This window comes from Sparus aurata, chromosome 22 (assembly GCF_900880675.1).
Source record: "Sparus aurata chromosome 22, fSpaAur1.1, whole genome shotgun sequence".
Taxonomy (NCBI): Eukaryota; Metazoa; Chordata; class Actinopteri; order Spariformes; family Sparidae; genus Sparus; species Sparus aurata.
In genome coordinates, this window is record NC_044208.1 from 21415909 (window position 1) to 21437377 (window position 21469).

Genomic DNA, 21469 nt, shown 5'->3' on the forward strand with positions numbered 1-21469 from the left:
AGAGATTCTGAGCTTATTGAATGCCTGGCGATTAAATTACTAATTATGTTAATATTAACAAATCTCATGAGGACACCAGAACAAACAGCCTGCGTATCCAACACCTTGTATAATTTCTACAGCTCTGTAAAACCACACAACAGAGCCACATCACTTCAGTGGGTAGTGAACATTTCATTTGTTCCTTGTTGACTGTCTTTGCTAGTGTTGCTACTCTGATCATGTCCAGCTAATGAAGGAATGTGTCACCCAGTGCAAATCTAAGGTTGGTAATGTTTGTCTGTCTGTTGGTGGATCTATCATTTTGGTCTCAACTGAATTATCTCAAAAACTATTGGTTTGATCACCATGAAACTGGTGCATTGAACAGAATGACCATGGTGAGTAAAAATGTGTATTATCGCCAATACTTTGGGTAGATACCAAATAACCTCAGAACTAATGAAATTCCAATCAGCCTCAGCTTTACTTTAGGTTTAGTGGTGTTAACCAAATGTCAGCATGCTAACATGTGGGCAACAATTTAAAATCATGATTGATCTTTTCTACTTTTCAGGTAAATCGTAGACATTATAGTGTCCTGTTAACTCTGTTTCCAAACATCATATAACCCCAGTGACTTGCAGTTTTGCGCCATGTGAACAAAACAAATAGAGCGCTGTAGACGGCTATGCTGATTGGACGACGTGGGTGGCTCCGCCTTGGGTGAGGTATTCTAAACAATGCAGTGTGAGTTATAGCCATGGCATGGCAGATGAGGAGCTCGTTCCAAAATGTAAATATCATTCCTGTAATATTGTGTTTTAAATGATGCAAGTGGAGAAGTCATAGGCCAATTCACGTCTGGCTACAGTCTACAGGGCATTTAAAAATTTAGATTGTGGATTGTGATTGCGACTAACAATGGATTGTGACCTAAAATGGACTTAAACAATTTACCGATGACAATAAGAATAGGTATAATGACAATCATATCTGTAATTTTAAAGGATTTTACAACAGTTTAGTAGTATTTATCACTACCTATATCTCAGAGCTGCTTACCTTGATTCGAGCTATTGGAGGGGAAGCGGTCTGTCTTCTTGAGTGTGCGAAAATGGACCTTCTTGCTGGCTTGGCTTTCCCCGTACAGGCCGATCGACTGGACCTGGATTATGTAGTCCGTCTCCTCCTCCAGGTCCCAGAGAACACAAGACCGGCTGGTAGTGTTGACCTCACGAATGAATCTCTGCATGTGTCCCTCCTGCCTCTAAGGATGGAAAGAGTGAGAGGTTGATCCATTGAGTCGATACAATAATCACTACAGTGGGCAATGAGTTGATTAAGGTGGGGACACAGAAACACCTGTCCTGTAAATGTGTCCCTAAGGAAGACACTCTCTTCTGTGACGGAGAGGACAATATTGCTTTAATAAAGTCTCCCCCTCCAGCGTTGTAAAAACAATCATGAAGCTCTATGTGTGCTACAACAATGCGAAACGGAGGTGACCAACCAGAAAAAAATTCAAGGTGCGGGAGAACGACATGCTGAGTCCTTCATTATGTTAGCAGTTGGCGCTTTGTTTTCACCATATGGAGTCCTGACTTGAAACTGAAAAAAATTTTGGATGTTCTGATTAACTTAGACTGCAAGTTTCCTTCATTCACAAGCTCTCAAAGTCTTTTCTTTGACCTTTCAGAGTGTTTCTGGAGCAATCAAGTCCCAAAGCTGTGAGAATTACTCCTATGCAGGGCTCCCTTCTTTGTGTGCTCTCTAGCCCATCTGCACTTTAAGTGGCTTCGGGCCAGATGTCTTCTTTTTACGTGTTTTTACGGTCCTTCTTGACTGAAAGATCTGACTACAAAAAAAGCCTGGTACTCTCCATAAACAGTGAATAATGCAATGATTAAACCACCGTATACACTCAAGGCAATAACCAAACGTGTTCAGAATCAGCTGCATAACATGATGAAGAGTCCTAAGCAGAGACGTTCGGCTGTTGTATGCAGCCCATCAGTTGTGTGAGTGAAGCGCAAACTCACACGCCTGCACAATGTTTCAATATATGTGATTACAGCAGCATATGGCATTCAGTCACCCAGTGTTTGCATTCATTGGCTCTCCTATTTTAAGCCCTTAACAGATCTTTTCATCCCCCAAAAAATGCAGTTTGGCAGCTCCACATACTCTTGTGTATTCCCGCTGCATCCCCTTATTTTCTCTTGACAAATCGAGCATGCCAGGATTTACTCTTAACTCGAGGCTTGAAGGCAAGGTGTAGTCAGCCTCCCTGCATGCTAAGTGAACTTTAAGGTGTTCCTCAGCATATGCATCCAGACGTAAACACATCTTTATTCTACCGGGAAGATTCAGTATGCTGGACACACTCAAGAAACGTAGTGAGGCTGTTTGCTGAGCTCACAAAAGCTCCTCCGTGGACTTCAGTCATTAAATAATTCATAATTTCTTTGTCCGTAACATATTTCTTCTGTCACCAGTAGCCATTATAGCTCAATATGTTCCACGGGCTGTCAAGAAATGCAACATGCAAATGGATTCATTCATTCTGCCTACCGGTTTGCCGGAGTGCCAGCAAAATTAAAGGCTCAATGCCAAACCACAAATGGCTCCGGCCATGAATAAAAGTGAGGCAATTTTATCTTTTTGTGGCCGACCTGCTAACCCGTCCACGTCCTCCCTGATTTACATTACGAGTTATGAGCTTACCTGTTGCGAGATAGAGAACCCGATTATTATGTCTCCCTCCGGAACCTCCCAGGATACAGTTGCAGAGTCGGCCCGCAGGTGCATGACGGACACGTTGACGGGAGCTGGTGGCCGGTCTGGAGGAAAGGAAACAGGAACAGAGGGGTCCGTTAATCCACCCACTTCTTCACATATTATATTATCCATGCCATCTGTGTTCACACCTCATCTGGTAAGTCAGCACTCAGAACGCACTGCAGGTGTTTGTTTTTTTTTATTAAAAGTGAATAACTGAGTTGTACACTCAAAATTCAGCAGCACCATCATCATCATGGTACATTAACCGGTTTGATCTTATGTGAACAAGCAACAGAATTTCACCTTTCTGTGGTTTTGGCGCACCTGCGTTATGTGGATTTTGGAATGATTTGGAGTTTAGTTTCACTGGTACATTCCCGTTCGCTTTTTTTCTGAGCCGCTGTCCTCAGACCAATAAACCATCAGGCTGCAATCTCAACTGCTGTGTCACACGACTGCAGCAAGTGTTGCTGTGGGACTTTTCAGTTGGATTTTGGATTATTGCAGAAATGCTATGTGGCTAAGACAAGTTTGTAATGCTCACTCATTTTGTGGCAAGATAATCCTCACATGTGAACGCCACTAATGTAAAACGTAAATTCAATCACAAGAAGTAAAAAGGAAAACGTAAGGCGATGAACAATCCACACTGCAGTCGAATTAACTAAATTATACCAACACTAAGCGTCCTGCAACACTTGACTAAACATTTAAGAGTGTGTTTGCAACCAAAGTCTACCCGTAAAGACAGACTGATGAGTCCATGAGTCAAGTTTTTGGCTTAACGACATTTTATGTCCCAGAAAACCTCTGATGCCTCTTGTTAGCATCCTCTTTCCAGTGTTCACTTGTTAGCAACCCCCTCTTCCACAACAAGTAATACCTCTCTCTGTTGTACTGTACTGAGCCTGTGTTAACAACAGACCTTATTTCAGGCATCTAACTGAAAAGTCGGAAGAGCAAAAATGCTAAACAGTTTTGGGACTCATTCTTGCAGCGTCCTATTTCCGTATCACATTTAGGCAAACTCTTCAGTCAAAACTGGGACATTTGTTTGGTGTCCCTGGGCAAATAGAATACATACAGGACACACTGTCAAGACTACATCTGTTTTCAAAGGCAGTCTCAGTGAAAATTAGGTTATTAAAACTTTCTGGCGTTGGTGCAACATTTGTAATGTCTATTTTTGAGTCGAGGCCAACACAGATTTCAAAGTGGAACCCTGTGCCAAGAGCTGGGACGCTGTTTCAAACATAAATAAAACATAACGTGATCATTTGCTGGTCCTTTGTGACACATATACTCAATTGAAAACAGTACAAACACATTTTGTGGAACATATGACTGTATAAAGGAAATGACTACATGGACTCAGGAACAGTACGTTACACCGTTGTCAGTAATCGCAGTTATTTTGCAAATGATTGCATTCTGTTCTTGTTCACTCTCAATTAACTCATCAACCAGCTGTTTTTTATAAACCACATACTCGCAGTTTATTATAAACATGCAGAATTACTAAAAATCCCATATGTTTAAACTGTCACATATTTCCTCCTTGCCTTTAAGCAACTTGTCCATCACCCTGACAGACTGGGCTTTTTAGAATAACCACGGTGGCCGCTTCATGTCCACCTCCCTCAGACAGGGTTACCTTTCTTCACCCAGTCACACTGCAGCCATCTATCATGATTTGGTTGCTGGTGGACACATTGATTGCGAAGTGGGACAAAAGCCTGGGAAAGCAAAAAGCCAGGAGAAGCAGAGGGTGACAGATCTAATAGAGGGCGCCGTACGGCTTCACAGTCTCCGAACCGATCGCTTAGGTCAGACGGATAGATGGGATTGGCTGAGCAGATGCGGACCTGGAGGCCAACCCTCAGGGCTTTTGTGGTTACCGTGGGGTCTAATGGACTTTGTGTGTTGTCACAGGAAGTAACCGATGCAATGTTGAAAGGGACAAGTGAGTGGAAATATCTTGGGGTGTCAGATGTGTGAAAAATAATAGCAAAGAGAAGACAATAGATATGCCGTATATTAGACAAGGGAATAACATACTTTGCCTAATGAGATGTGCTAACTACAGTCTCACAGCTGCACTTTAAGTATCAGTATTAAGATTGCTATTTACAGCTTTCTGTAGCAGTTCACCGCAATGTGAGTGTTAATTGGCGGTTGTACGGTCAATTTGTATTTCAAAAGCAGTTATTAACTCACGGGGCACAGTCGTAATAACCCATAACACAGTTGTCATGAAATGACAGCCCACTGTGCTCTACAAGGACAATAATTCATCCAAAAAGTGCACTTGAGAGAGAAAGATGAAAGACAAAATGATGAAATTGGGAGCTATTTCAAATGATTTGCCCCATTCTATATCGGTCCCTCACATCTCTCTACTCTTATCTCCCCGCGTCTGCCCTTTTATCTCTCCCTCTCTTGCTGTCGCGTTCGCTTCTTGCACTTCTGCTTATTTTATCTCGGAGACAATCACTGATGGCCTCTGTGTTCGGTGCAAAGGGTGACATTGAGGCAGATCTCAAGACCCTCGGGTCAGGGGAGGCTATCAGTCTCCCTCTCTCGGCATTATGAACCACAGGGGGGGGGAGGGGGGGGGTCAAGGTCGAACGCAGGCACGGTGCTCGGTTCCTCGGGCTCATGACACGCTCTGAGATTGGTTTTGCGGAGGGCAGCACATGAGATGAACAAGAGGCCAGACTAATGCTTAGCCCGCAATAGAGAGGAAATTAAGGTTGCGACTGCGTAGAGAGCGGGGAGCAGAGTAGGCTTGGTGGTCGGTATCACTGGTATCAAGAGGTCAGGAGGTTACGGCTGTCTCAATCTATCCACTTAATGAAGAGCTTATTTATGGAAGTAGGTGCTGCAATGTGTTAAGGTAGAGGTACAATAGGTTAAGAGGGAGGGCAAGTCATATAAAGTATACACTGTCCTTGATCTTGATTGGATGGTGAATGAGTCATACAAGACCCGCGAATATTGGGCAAATGAATCCATCGTCGAAGGCCCAGCGATGGTTTGTTGTTACATGTCTGTTTGCGCCTGATTAAATTCATATTAGCCAATCATCTCATCCAAGAAGCTCCTTCAGTTCTAACTAACTGGAGGGGAGATGCAGGCTTTTTAAACTATGTGTGGGAGTGTCCTTACAGAGTTGTTAAGGACACTTGTGAGCTTTTAACGCCTCTGTAAGGACACTCCCACACATATTTTAAAATCCTGTTCCCGTCCAGTTAGTTAGATCTGAGGGATGAGAGGTGAAGCGTCTTCAAGAAACTGAAACACATCCAGTTGCCCACGATACAGCACTTAGAACTACCATCACCCGGACGACTGAGAACCTTCATCAGCATTAGCCGATCATGTTCTATACTGATGTGAGTGCACAGTTGAGATTAATGATAGTTTAAAGGCAATGGTGCAGATGGACTTCCCAACACGGATGGAAGCGGAAGATATCATGTTAATGCACAGGATAACTAAGAGCGATGAGGTTATTCAAAAATAAGACATTAAACTCACTTTTGTTTAAGTGCCCTGTTGGGATAGGCTGATGGCGTCTAGGCATTTAGGACTGATCCATGAAAGAAGTTGGTGTTGTGAAATAGTGCGCATGCAGACAGAGGTACAACCTGTGTTTTGGAAAGCATTTTAAAGCTTATTTTGGGGAAAAGTCACCAAACTTTTTAAACTTTTCTGACATGTGATTTGATATGTGCAGTTTTAATGTCTCTGTGACCACTGAAAGATAAGTTCTGGCTCCCATGCATTTAAATGGAGGCCTGGTCTTGTTAGCCCGAAGCAACTGCCTGGGGCCATCGCCGAGTGGCACGACACGGCTAAAAGGACTTTGGCCTCTGGGCAGGAACTTTTTAGGGGTCAAGTAATGTCCCTAAAACTTAATTTAGACCCTTGTCCCTGCAGCGGAAATGTGTCAAGATCCCCCAAAGGTTCCAAGTACCTAGGGAAAGTTCCCCGCAGTGGAAACTCTGCTTAACTGGCTGAAATCCCGCTTCAGATGTTGCATTTGGCCTTGACTTACCAGGATTTCATTTCTTCCCTTTATATCTCATCCTGAAACTCTCACAATGAGCAGCTCACATTTCACAATCCGCACCGAAGCTTCCATTATTGCATCCGCACACTGTGCCAAAACAACAACAGGGATCTTCATTTGTTTTTGTAATGATGGCACTAACACTATCAAGCCTAAATTGCCATCAGCGCGTGCCGTACAGCGCGCGCACTCTTCAGACTCTGCAACGTTTATCCGCCACGTGACACGTTCATTTCTCTTTGAGCTCGTTGTCCTTTGGGTAATGGGGGTTACAGATAGCCACACGTGGGCATCAAAAAGCAGCCAGCAACTGTGATGCACTTTCCGCGGGTCATTTACTGGTGATGGAGCGAGTGACGGTTCAGTTGAAGTGGGCCATGAATCATCACTAATGTATAAGTGCCCTCTTCCTATATGATGTTTTTATCGCACACGGTTGAGCAGGACAAGTATGTTTTCTACTTGAGGCTCCTGAGTAAGGTGCCTTTCTGGACTGTAGAACACAAATGGAAACTACTAACATTACTGTATTCCTTCAATGAATATAAGAAGGTCATGACATAAAATTACTTTTGTCTTAGATATTTATTCACTGTTGGCTAGACAACAGATGAGGTGATTTTCCAATGCAAATATTTGCATTGATATGGAGTCCAATAGTCCAATCCTCTTCCCGGTTTTCCCTTCCAGCTTGTTTGATGTTCCCCTCTGCAGTAGTAGGTGTCATTGTGAATACTTTAAATATTTGTTGCCGGCCACATGTCCTGAGTAAGCCCCACTCCACAGAATGGGTTACGTAAGATCTGAAATCAAACAGCAATAGGTCAAAGCGGCCCGAGGCGTGTGTCAGTGCAAACAAATGGTAAGACCCTCTTGGGATGTGGGCGCACTGCCAGGATGAATCATAGCGAATACAGCCAAAGCCCTGCACATTAGCTACTCCGTATCTAACCGAAGTGCACGGGGAGATAGTGAAAGTGCAGGTGGATCTCTGAATGGAAGGCCAGCCACGTGGAAAGGAGCCCAGTTTGAATTTGTCAGAGCGAGGTGCGTCCGTGGCATCATATATTTTGTCCTCTATATTTGCTTGCGTAGCACAATTGTGCAATACGTCCTGATTTATGTACAGTTTGTTTAATGGTTGCTGTATATTCACAGCATAAGAGAAGAGATTCACCGGAGATGTGTTTTATGGTCCAACATCAAGATTTTATTTATCGCGATTAAATAGCCCGTGGAGCCTTTCGATCATAGGCAACCTTGGATAACCGTGACACACTGATTAAACGGGAAAAAGAAAATTGAGCTGGAGTGGAAAATTATCACATCACCTGTCGGATTTACAGCCTCAGTATGACAGACGACATGTCATGTCCATTTTTACCATTTCCATTTCTGTGTTTAGTTTGATGCTGCATGACGAAAAGCATTGAGGTTGAAATGCGTAGCCAATGTAAAAATGCAACAAACCTGCCTTTTTTGTTATTCTTGGTTGCACCTGATGTGGGTTATTTACCAATCGCACTCTTAAGCAAATACAAATGCCATCTCTGCACCCAGGAGCTCCAATTTAAGTTACAGTTTTAAGGCCCTTAAGGATCTCCTCCACACATATACATTAAAATGGCACCTTACTCAGGCGCCTGGCATGAACTAGAATGGAACTCAGTCGAGCGCATACTTCCGTTAAGGCCCAACAGTCCCCTTTTAATTCAATCAAGCCTAATCCGATATCAAACTCAATAGACCTGCATCACTCAAAATTTTAGAGCACCCGTACCTACTAAATCCGATTAAATTGTACTCACTCTTAAATAGCAGCCACCTAAAAATACCTGATCCATGCATTATTCCCTGGGTAATTAATAAATAAGTCAAAAATACACTCTTGCAATGTTTGGGACACTGATTAAAAAGATCCTGGTAATCTTCCTTTATCCCGGATCCACGCCAAAAGTCTATTCTGGGCTGAGACCCGTCATCCATCCAAGTTTTATGGAAATCCTTTGAGTAGTTGTTGTGTAATTCTGCTGACAAGCCAACCAACTTTCACAGTATGGCCGCCCCCTCAACTCAATTAATTCATTAAACAAACCCTTAATGAATTTACCAGAGCAGCTACACGAGTCAGCCTTTTCTCATGGAGCGGCACATACCTGGAACACCCCACCCACAGAACTGAGGAATATCACATCTCTCATCTCGTTCTCCAAATCTATAAAACAGTGGTTATTAGAAAATCAAATATGCTGTCAAAACCTGGGATAATGTGATTATGTCTTTGTCTTACTAATGTCCTATGTCCAAGTGCTATTGTCTGCACATGTGCTGCTTTGTCTGTGCTTATGTGCTTGATGCTTTTGTCTGTATTCAAATGCGTATGTGTTTTTATATGCTTATGTGCTGCCGTATGTGTTGTGTGTTCCTGTGCCATCAACCTGCCAGGGAAAGCTGTCATGGTCCGGAGTGGTGGCTGTGTAATTCTACTTGTTTGTGCTTTTATTTGTTTTCTTAATGCCATCAACCTGCCACGGACTGCAGTACAAAATTAGCCGGTATGGCTAAATCTCGCATATTTGTATGACAGACTCTGGTGCTCATATGTATTACTGTGCATTGTCTGTTCTTTAAATAAAATAACGCAAAAGCCAACAACAAGACACATGACCACAGGTGAAAACATAACCTCTTCTCTGGACGGAATAATCCCTAAATAGCCTCCGATTGCTTTTATCTCATTAAAAATCCAGAATATATGAACATGCAAATATTTTTCCTTTCACATGTTTTCCTGCTGGTCCGAAGATGTGTGCTTGTTCACTATGAAGTCCATTCTCAGTGTATTTGCACTGGAAGGGCTCGTTTTCCACATGAAACTTGTGTCTGGCTGATGACTGGACCAGGATTGGTTTCCCAAACTATTTGTGACTTCACAAATCACGCTCGTACAGACCCGTCTCTGAAAAATCTGTGTCAAACTCTTCATATATACATCGTTCTACACTGTGAAGCTCAAACATCCGGCTGTAAGAACAAGATTAGAAACACTTTTTTTGACAGAAGGGAGCCTGGAAAGATACTGTATCCAGAGGCAAAGGAGACATTGTAATTCTGTCAGAACTATTCTAAAAGGCTCATGTTAGAATCAGAAATCCCCTGCACATTAACGTCTCCTTGTAATTTGTTTTAACACTTTTGCACCCGCTCTCCTTCTTTTTAATTATTTCGCAAGATGATATCGGTTTAAAAGCCTGTGCACGTATATACAGTTAACGGTGCGACAAAGTGACACATCTCTATAACTCGGTGCTCTGTGACTCAGTAAATGTCAGACAGAGACAGAAGCTGCTACTTCTTGGCTGTGCAAGCAATTTGTGTTTTGACATAAATGATTGCCGTGCTCTCATTCTTCAGTTATGAATATTTCAAATGATTGATTCACCAGTTCACCAACAACACAATAAAACTCCCGAAGGTGCATAATTGAAATTGCATCAAACATTTAAGAGGCAAAACACCGCGGTGCACTGAGGCTCTGCGCTCCCGTGCTATCGATCATACTTCACTCCCAATTACCTTGAAGCTCGTGACAGTTTGAAGGGCTGCTTGTAGTGTAATCCCTCCCTAATGCTAATAATGCCTCAGTCCCCTGTGATATAGATAATGTATTCACCGACGTCTTTTACATAAAGGCAGTAACTCATAACAGGCGGCTCGAATTTTGACACGTCGCCCAGCCAATGTTCAAACGGCTTCGTCTGGATGTGTTTCAAACCCAGTCGTGGGAAGTCTAAATGTTCTCCTGTGCCCAGCAGGAGGTTGTCACACAGCTGCTCGCCGGCCTCCGTGTTGCAAATTGCCTGGTAGTGGAGCTCTTAAGCAATGTCATGCTGGTTTAACTCAGTCGCAGCACTCCCTCACTGCCCCCGTATTACCTTTTGAAGACTGTTTTCTTGTTTCATCTTGGAACTGAGATCCTGCCTGTCTTTCACATTTGATGCTACACAGGAGAAGTGATTTTATCTTATCTTATCTTTGCCACCCGTATATATGCAGTGCAGCAACAACAGTGCATCTGGACACAGATGGAAGGACTTGTCCAGCCACGTGTGGCTAAATCCTCAGCCTTTTCCTATACATTTTAAAGCCTCCCTACAGCGGGGGCACTTACTGTTTCCTCCTGTCGGTACACTCTGTCTTCTCTCTCACAGACTGAGAGGCTGTGATACAGCAGTGGGACCAGATGGGAACCGGGTGCAAGGCTAAGGTTAACGTAATCACCGGCCAAACCCCGAAGCTTTTCAGCCACAAGCTAACATGACTTCATCATCCCAAATCTGTGAAGGCTGGCATGCGCTGACGCGTAGGAGCAGATTTATGAACAGGTTGTTGCATTAATCTTATTGGCTCCATTGGGTGTTGACTGGTTGCTACAGGCGTCTCAACAAGACACCAACAAGTGTGAGCTACTGTACGAAATTCTGATATAAAAGTTCTTCCCACATGCCGCTGTTACGCCGTCTGTGTATCTGCAAACTGTCTGCCATGCGACAGCCGATTAAATTATGACGACACGAGCAAACATTGGCTCCTCAGTCTGATGGATTCAGCTCTAACACATAACGGTTATTTGTCAAGAATGTGTCACCGGGTTTATGAACAGCAGATTGCCAATTTGAAGAATGATATGAGCCTGGCCATCCAAATCAATCCAATAAATTACACGTCTGCTTACTGCCTAAAGCGATGGTGAGGCCTAATGCAGGATTAGTTCTTCTAGCACGTTTGTTTTCAGTCCATCTGAATGTAAATATGGCTGCACATCTGAGTACTGCTCGTCTGTTTGGACCGAGAAAAAAACATCTTCTGTTTGACTTGGAAAGGCTACTCATACTGGATTTTTTTTTTCTCAATGACAATGTGATATTGAAAGCCCAGCGCTGACTTGACTTAATCTAGTTCAAAATGTCATTTCTGCTTTTTTACTTCTTTCTACAATCTCACAAAACCCAGCTTTAAGTCCTGTGCCATTTCAGCATGTTCTCACTTCAAACTCGCCAAACACGGCGGATTGGTCAGCGGCCTTAAAGCTTCAAAAGATGACCACTCCAGTGTCAGTTTTGCACGTGAGGGCTCCGTGGTCCGTCAGCAATAATCTGAAATATGCAACACCCTGTTAGACCTTCAAAATAAAGCTCGCTAACGAACATGTCACATACGCCCACTGATTTATGTTGCTCTTCATACCACTACATTGGAGGGACACATCAAGAACTGATGCTGGGAGTAGAAATGTGCAAACTATGTTGATTATTGTGTAAATGCCCTGCATGATTAATCAAAATATTATCGAAATCACAATATGGACAGCATCCGAATCACAGAAGCTGCGATATTGTGATAAAAGTTGGAATATGTGCCAGAACAGCGTCACAGTGTAGTGCAGCAGATGTGCCCTGGCCTACAAATCTTGTTCTCCAGACGTGAAGACGACATGTTTGTTTTGGTACAGACCCCAACAAATGTCACACAATCGTGATTTTAATAGTTTTTTTAGTGGAAAAAAAATGCAAAAATGATTTATTCCCATTTATTGTGAATCATGTCTACTATGTTTTTTTTTTGTTTGTTTGTTTTTTTACCATATTGTGCAGCTCTATTGTGTAATCATGACTCACGATGAAAAGCTCCCTCAATGGACGAGTGAAAAGCTTCGAGAGCTGATTTCAGTGTGCGAGATGAAAGAAACACAGGCTTCATTATGTGCTAGCATTCCCCGTCCGGCCTCGCTTTTAAAATAATCAAGGCAGTTCCATTAATTCTATTACCTTTTAGAGACTGTTCGCTGAACAGCCCATCCTTTGTTGGGCTGTTGAAATTTTCATGGACAACCTCGACACGAAACCAAATGAGACTTAATCCAATCAGACCTTTCCTCCGGATGACGCGTCACAGCGAAATCCCACAGTCTCGCGGCGTGCATAGGGGCTGGCGGTAATGAACCCAACATTTCTTTTTCGTTTACTTTGAAGCTCATTGCAACAGCCAAATTTATATTTATGAGTGCCATGTTCATTATTCCAACAGTAGCTTCTCCCCCACACCCCGCCGCTGACAGCCCCGCGTTCACAACTCCGCCGAGATCAGACCCGCTCTTGCGTTTCACATGTCAGCGCGAGAGCATGACAAAAAGCTCTTAATATCTGTATCAGGCACGCAAGCACACACACCCACGGAGACGGTGAAGTGCCAATCTGATTCTTCTCCAGGCGCTATCGCATGTAGGACTCGGTTCCCGGGAGAGGCGAGCGAGGGGAGGAAGTGATAGAGGTAGACAGGTAGATAAAGAGGCAGAGATACTTTAAGATGCATGCAGAGGGGGGGAGATGGAGAAGATATCTATTAGAGAAACAGTGCAGATTCATACATTGAAGTCTTAAAGTTGCAACGGAAAGAAGGTGAAACTGATCGTTTTAACAAGACCTCATAACCACAGGTGATTTCGCCCACATCTAATCTGACTGAAGGCAGCGCTGGCTCTGCAGCTGGTGCTCTTGTGGCACATTAATTTGGACAAGCGAGCGGCAGAATGTGTATTTTGGCATCCAGTCAGAGTTTTTTTTTTTTTTTCTTTTTAAATAAGTCACATCGTGCCATGATTTCAAAAGAAGTGCCTTCCAAGAGAGATGACACAAAGGGGGAAAAGGCTGGGAATGTGGCAGTAGGGCAGCTCTGTAGGAAATTGATGCTGTGAAATGTGTTAAATCAAATGCACAACTAGGGGAAAACTGTCAAGGTTATTGTTAATGCTATTATATAAATATGAATTTACATGGTGAAGACGAAGGATGTTTTGAATAGACACTGTCTTGCTCTTATAAAAGATTGTAAAGACAGGTATAACAACCTATTTTGTACATACACTAGGGCTGCAGCCACATTCACTTTCATTACTGATTCATCTTTTAAGTGCATGAAATGTCAGACGATCATGAAAAAAAAAGGTCATCACAGTTTCCCAGAGCCTAAAGTGACATCTTTAAAATGAAAAGACATAATTAGAATTAGAATTTAGAAGGAAAACCGGCAAATGTTTAACTTGAGAAACTGAAAAACGACCGAAACGATGAATGCATCATCAAAACATTTGGGGAACTATTTCCTTTCTACTGGATAATCGATCAGTCTGATCACTTTGGCACATGCTGGTATTGTGATCCGAAAGACAGTGAGTGAGTGCACAGAGGGGGGTGACAGTAAACGCATCGCCACGGTGCACGGAAGCGTTTTTAACAGGGCTGCAAAAGTGCACAGTGGATTGATTGATTTTGACTCGTACTTACTCGCTCCCACCAGGAACACGTCGCTGCCAAAAAGCAACAGGACCACGGAGTTGACCAAAACAAGCAGGCGAGCCATGTCTCTCTCGTCTGTGGCTGCTCTTCTTCGGGTTAAAAATATAAAATTAAAAAAAAACAAAACACGCAGACGTCCTACGCTTGAAGGGCAACTAAATCACAGCAGTTCATCGTTGAACGTGTTGGGGGTGAAAAAAAAAAAAATCCCTTTTCATGAATGAACGAAATGAACTGAACGAATCGCGGACTCGAGCCGGTCAGTTGAGAGACGAGCAGGTAAAGTACGCGGCAAAAAAAACGGTAAACATTCTTTTTTTTTTCTTTTTACTGTCGACGTCCAGACGGTCATTTAGGGGGTTTTAAATCCACAAGTCCTTCCATGTCCCGTCTGTTTTTGTGGGGGGGTTTTTTTTCTTCTCACGCGTCTGGCGGCTGGAACTGGTGACTTCCCATCGCGCCTGCTGGGCTCACATGAGGAGAGAAAGAAGGAGAAAGAAGGCGACGCTTGCTCACAGGCTCGTCGGTGTCCGTCCCCTCACAGACTGAGGGGACACCGTGGGGCGTTTCAGCACCATGGGCAGCGCCTTTTTTTTTTTTTTTTTTTTTTCTTCCTAAGTTCTCACACTGGAGCTCACTGCTCACCGGCTCATTCCCGACTGGTGTTTATTCAAACATGGAGGGGGGGGGGGGGATTGGTCATCCTGCGGTCCTTTTCCGGCAGCACGCCCCTGAAGTAGCCTATAAGGACCCTGTGCAGCACTTAGCTTCTTCCTTTTTTTTTTTTTTTTTTTTTTAGTGTAGCATGATTAATCTTCCCACGTGCCATGAGATGGAGCCACAGCCACCACTCACACTGCACCTCCTCCTCCACCTGCTTTAATATTTCAGCAGCAATGCCAGAAGCTCACATGTGTCACATTTAAGGTGAGTTGGACTGTGAGATGTCAGTGTTGCGTTCAATGACACTGCTCTACTTTGCTCATCAAACTAGCACTAAAGGGTGTTGTATTCAACTCTTGCCCTCTGTCTCCTCTACACAGCAGCAGCGGCAGCCACCCGTCACCACCGCGCGGCCCCTTCCCACGTCTTATCAGGGGAGATGCATCATGTCGATAAGCTGAGTGCGTTGCCTCATGGGACAAGCCTTCCATGGCAGATTGCTGGTCTTGCGCAGGGGATCTGCCCGCACGCACTGCAGCTTGCGAAGGGGGCATCAGATATGTGGGAGACTAATTATCAAATAGGCTTCTGGTTATGAATCAGAGGATGGGTGGATGTCGAAATATGAGTTTATAACTACAGCAAAAGAGCAAAAATAACTCCTGTGCGCCCACCCCCCCTTTGAAACTTTCTTTTCCGCGTCCTTGTCTGTTCAGTGAACCGCTCAAAGCATTTTGTGGTCGAGTAAAGATTGTCCCCCTCACATACACACAGACACTTCTAAGGTGTTGCCATGGTTTCTATGTGCTCATCAGTCTTTATGAGCCAGAGCGGACATGTAGACACAGTAAAGGATGCAACGTGTACGAATTTTAATTTAAAACATAAAAAAATTAACAATGTGAAGAAATCACAGTTTTGACCTAATGTCAGTGATGTCTGTGTCATGTGTTGCAGAGATATCTGCTAACCAGCTAGCCCCACTTCACTTTGTGCCTCAAGGGGTGATAGTCAGATTGTAAACTACAGCAACAGCCCCCCTGTGCTCCGAGCTCCCAGTCCTGGCAGAGTCAGCTAATATGACCCCAGCTGTACGGTGAACTGAGCTTATGAGCTAACAGCAGCTACTGTTGGTAGCGGTTAGGGGTTCATTTGGTGATATGCTGCCCCCTATTTGTTTTAGTGTGAAGGACAAGAGGCCAATTTTTACATATTGCACCTTTAAAGAGGTCATATTATGTTCAGGCTTATACTTTTATTTGGGGGTCCTAGTAGCATAATAATAATGAATAAATATAGCTACAGAGTGAGACATCTAACTTCTGTTCAATCTCTGGTGAGAGCTGCACATCTGCATTACTTAACGGGCAGGATGTAGCCAATCAAAGGCATGACCGTATGACAGGTCATGGCGAACAAGGTAGTGTGATCCAAAATAACGCTGGTACAGCAGTATGTCTGCTGACTGACTAGAGTGTATATATTTTATCGTACATTTATTTATATATCGCCTGTTACATAGTGACACGCATAAGTTACGGAAGTAAAGGCTCGACTCAAAACCAGGCATTTCAGGCAAAGTGTTTACTGTGGGAGAGAATAACTCTGCCATTGGGCTTTTTCACCTCGCAGACCTTTTACATGCACAACAAAAAGGAAGGCAAAAACTCAAAAAGAATAATATAACCTCTTTAAGTTAGGTATTAGATATTGAAGTTTCCGTGACAGCTGACTGTTTGTCGCTGACATTTCTGTGGCATTTAACTCAATAAGAAGTTTTCATTCTTACGCAACAGAGACATTCAAACGTGGGTTTGCTGTGGTGAGCACTAACTGCACTGACTGTGTTTTTTCCACCGAGATGTAAAGTCAGTATATTACAGAGGCTCAGTTGTGAAATTGGGATTCTGCTGAACTATTTTATTTTCAACTTGTGTATCAAACTTTATGTCCCTCCAGCTATGTATTGAGCTCATCTGTGCAAAAATCAAATCGGATTTTCTTCTTCCGGTTTCAGTGCTTTCAGTCAGTTACACAATAACTTACTGCAAAATAACTGGCGGTTTTAATCTCGAGTGTGATACTTAGTATCAGGATAAAATGATTTTGCAGTCATGTGTGATTTGTCAACGAGGAGCTTAATTCTAACTACACTCTTTCCAGTAAATTATGACTTCAAGAGGACAGAGAGAGTTGTTGGCTCAACACACAGCACTATTCCCCAGGCTCCACTATGCAGGGGATTTATATTCTTGGCCCTTAAAAAAAAAATCCTCTTGCAGTCTCTTTCAAGTGCAGTAAGATGTTAGCCATTCTTGGATCCCACATTAAAGAGAAAATACCTCAGAATGATGTAGCACTGGCCCTGCAGACTTTAGCAGTAACACAAGCCAGAATTATGGGAATGTCTTGGCAGCATTACTGGCTTCCCCTTTTTTTCATTGGTTCATGTGTGAAGTAGTAAGTATTAAAGCGCATGAATCTGTCGCAACAGCAAGTTTCTGACTTGTTGGAATACAACACGGTTTAAAATATATTAGATAAGTTGGTATCAAACCTCTCAGGCTCAAATAAAAAACAGCAAAGTCAGCGCAGAACATCTGCTTCTTTGAATAAATGCAACAGACTCTTAATTTTAGGTAATTCCATATGAATCAACAAGTGCAAAAAATCAAGAGCAAGGAGGAAAGAACATCTTTGTATACACATTTTTCTGCTATAAGATGACTTTTTCTGCAGTTACACCAGAGTCCACTTTGGATAAAATGCAGTCAGTGAAGGCAGCGTTCAAATGTTGTCATCATAGCTTCTATAGTCAACATAAGTAAGAGCGAATATGGGCGCTTAATATTATCCCAAGTTTTCAGAAAGGCCTTTTAAAAGTAACTAAGTGTGGAAAATACAAACAAAAAAGGAAGATACAATGGGGATGTATTGCAGCGTTAAAGAGAACGTTGGACAGGAACAAAAGCTTCAGTCACACTGGAAAGTGTGCGATAAGGAACAAAATGAACAGCTTACAATGGAACTTAATTTTGCATAGGAGCACTCAACATGTGCAGCGCTTCACTTCTGCTTCGTTCTAATTTTGGACTGAGTTGTTTGTTTTCAACATAATTGCTTGACTGCACCGATGGCCTCTGTTGCCCAGCTGCATGATGGAGAGCGGTCCTTTATTTTGTGTGTAGCCTGGGTGAAACACTGAGTCCAGCAAAATGAATTCAAGCTCTGTGCACAGTTTACCATAATGGATGGACTTTCACTCTTGGTGTGGGAGCACCATTTGTGACTGATGACTTGTGTGATACTGTATGAGGAAACACGTACGCTCCCTCAGGTTCTAGATTATTGAAACTGATGATTTCTTTCTCAGCGACTGACAGTGACATAGTGTGGTTATATATGATTTAAAATAAAGACATTCAGGGCTGGACTGGCTGTGGCACTTACAAAATTTGTACCAAGGATTTTGCTGACTTTACTTTTCTAAGAATTGAAAACACATCTCACCATTCAGAGTCAGATGCCAACTTCCTGTATTCTCAGAAAATGTTGTGTTGTGCATAAAGTGTCAACATATATCTTGTTTGCAGTCCAGTTACTTTAATAAATTCAAATGGCCATTTAACTTCTCTACTAATCTGCAAACCACCGATGCGATCGAATTTGTACGTGTCATACGTATCATTTAACATATGTAGAACATGTCTTATATCACATCCTCACCAGATATAACAACCATATAGGTCTACTGTGTAAGCAGCTTACCACGACCCATATGTAATGTTTAATGTTAGGTGGCGACCTCTTGTGGCCATAGCAATTATTATATCTGCAAAGGAGGAAGTCGGGTGAAGTAGTATGAAGAAAGATTAAAGGACATAATTACGCACATAACATACATGCATATGTACTAGGTATTTTTAACTTAAGTTGTTTTAACCCAAATCACAAAGTTTCCTAAAAACCTAACCAAGTAGATTAGTTAATTTAACTAAACTGGGAGTGTACGACGAAGGACCCAACAGTCATGCAGTTTTTGGAACAAGGATTTATGTTGGCTCACTGGCAATCAACCTAGTCGTTTAGGTATGAGGATGTGTTGGTCTTGCTACCTGTACATAATCTGACTTTTATGTGGGGAGGCAGAGATTGGTGGAAAATGGTTGCCAAGCAAGAGACCTTTGTTGTGTGCAATTTCTCTCTGTGTTTGTGATAACTGAACTAGAAAAGACAGAAGATTATCTTTTCCCAACCTCTAACCAAGTGGTATTAGTGCCTTAACCTGACCAAATCAGAAACACATCCATGTTATTAACATAAAACTGGAAATTGAACCTAAATAAATGTTAGGTTTGCAGGGACGTACATTCCTAACATTTAATCTGTTGACGGGGGTGCTCATTTTTTTCCAGCATGATTGGGTTTTCTCATAGTGACAGCCTGAGATTGGTGGAAAATGGCTGCCAAGCAAGAGACCTTTGTTGTGCGCAATTTCTCTCAGTGTTTGTGATGATTGAACTAGAAAAAACAGAAGATTATCTTTTCCCAACCTCTAACCAAGTGGTATTTGTGCCTTAACCTAACCAAATCATAAACACATCCATGTTATTAACATAAAACTGGAAATTGAACCTAAAGAAATGTTAGGTTTGCAGGGACGTACATTCCTAACATTTAATCTGGTGATTGGGTTGCTAATTTTTTTCCAGCATGATTGGGTTTTCTCATAGTGTCAGCGTGCCATCACCTCAGAACCCAAAGCCAGTTATTGTGCTGTATGAGTGCAGGTGCATGACTGAGGGGATATTTAATTGGATACTCAAACATTTAGCTTTTATTTCCTCTAAGGGAGTGGTTCCCAACCTCTTTTGTCTGACACGCCCCCTCAGCTTTATCAGATGAACTCAGGTGCCCCTTCATGGACACCATCTGTGCGAAAACACGTTCAGGCACTGTCTTTTTTTCCTCTTTAAATTAGTGAATGTGTCACCTTCACCTTACTGGACTGTTGGATTATCCTCAAACTTTTTAACATAGAAATAATATAATGCAGGTGGTGTCTCAAAGAGCTTGTTTTCAATGAATAAATTAAGCAAGGAAAATTGCTGAGGACCTTTTTAAAAGACAGAGGGTCACCTTCATACCTCTTCCGGGTTTTGAACCCCATTCATCCCTTCTCCCTGCTGAGGCATTGTCTAATTTGAAAAGTTCTGAATAAGATCTCGCAGGGACAGAGTAAAAAACACCAAAAATAACTTCACCTGGCAGGAGGAAAGACTCAAAATGTTAATTGCTTGGTGTTCAGCGCCCAGTAAAAGAACTTTATAAGTAATGAAAAGGCAGTAAGATGGCAGGGATTTAATAAGTGACTGCAGACACAGACTGTTTATAGTTCATTTTGTCCAGCCTCCTGATGGCTCTCAGGTACTTACAGTCTAAGTTTAGAAACTGGATGATACTTTCCAAAGTCTTAAGAGTTTTACGGCTCAGGATAAAGCAGTCAGTCAGTCAGTCAACATTGTGTAAAATGGCACAATGGGATAAAAGCAGCGTGTAAACAACTGATGACATACTGTAGATTATCTCACGTTAAAGAAAAATGTAAATGCAAATGAAAAAAAACATTGTTTTTCATCCTTTTGTCGTGAATGTATACAATTTTTTTCTCTCGAAAGAATGGTGGAAGAGACCGCCGTCCAAGGTCAAAGTCACATATATGAATAATTACGTTGACGTTTGTTGCACAGACCACCGGGAGAAAAGAGATGGTGACAGCAGGGATCTTAAAGTGGGCAGGAGCGCAGCGCTGCATACTGATCAGGGATGATGAGCTGTCTCATTGGTGAGCTAACAAAAGACTCATATGTGCCTGACACAAGATGTCACATGTTGCATAAGTCATAAGTAATGAGATGTAAGTGTAATGTACCTTAGTGTCCAGTGAAATGTCTTATGTGATTGCATGGAGTTAATTTAGCTGAGAGATACCAAAATTCATTAACTCGTCTGATTCTTCATTAGTGGCCATTCTCTTAAAACTAATCCGATCATTGGTCCTTTAACTCTTCACGGCGGCGACAGAAGGTCTACGAGAACAATTAATGGTCACATTTCAGTCCACATTGCGTAGGCCAGCAGTATCCTTCAGTACTTTTTATTGCACCAGTGCACATATAATTAAATTTCCCTGTAGTTACCGGTGCCCTTGATTCATCATTGAGCCCCAACCACGGTGGTCAATCACCAGATACATTTGTGGGGGTTGGTGGGGTTCTTGCCATCTCACGGCTGTAAGGTTTCCTCCAGTAAATGAATTGACAGGGACTCATATATCAACAGAAAATATCAATCTAGCAGATGGTTCACTAAACCCTTCCCAATCGGCTTGAGGAAAGGAAACAGGCCCTCCGTAAAGTGTGCTCCCGTGTGCAGATTGCTTTTGTATTGGCTTCATCTAAGAAAATTCCATTAGCAAGAATGGCCTCCGCATGAGACTTAATTTTGGTCAGAAAAAAGGAGAACATAATCAGCTTCAATACAACACAAGCCATAAACTTTTAGCTCCTTTTCTCTTTTGTCTTCATTGTTCTTTTGTTTTATGTTCAGCCTT

The 21469-nt window shown here is 42.5% G+C and overlaps 1 protein-coding gene across 1 annotated transcript in view; it reads right to left on the reverse strand.

Moving 5' to 3' along the window:
- The window catches only part of fndc4a (fibronectin type III domain containing 4a), a 30045-nt gene extending 15203 nt beyond the window's left edge, over nucleotides 1-14842 (reverse strand). Inside the window, exons 1-3 of the mRNA XM_030404381.1 lie at nucleotides 14182-14842; nucleotides 2707-2822; nucleotides 1045-1249 (exon numbers count right to left, since the gene is read on the reverse strand). Of these exons, the coding sequence (XP_030260241.1) occupies nucleotides 1045-1249; nucleotides 2707-2822; nucleotides 14182-14257 (397 nt within the window). The 5' untranslated portion in view covers nucleotides 14258-14842. The remainder of the gene's footprint in view (nucleotides 1-1044; nucleotides 1250-2706; nucleotides 2823-14181) is intronic.
- Between the last annotated feature and the right edge of the window lie 6627 nt (nucleotides 14843-21469).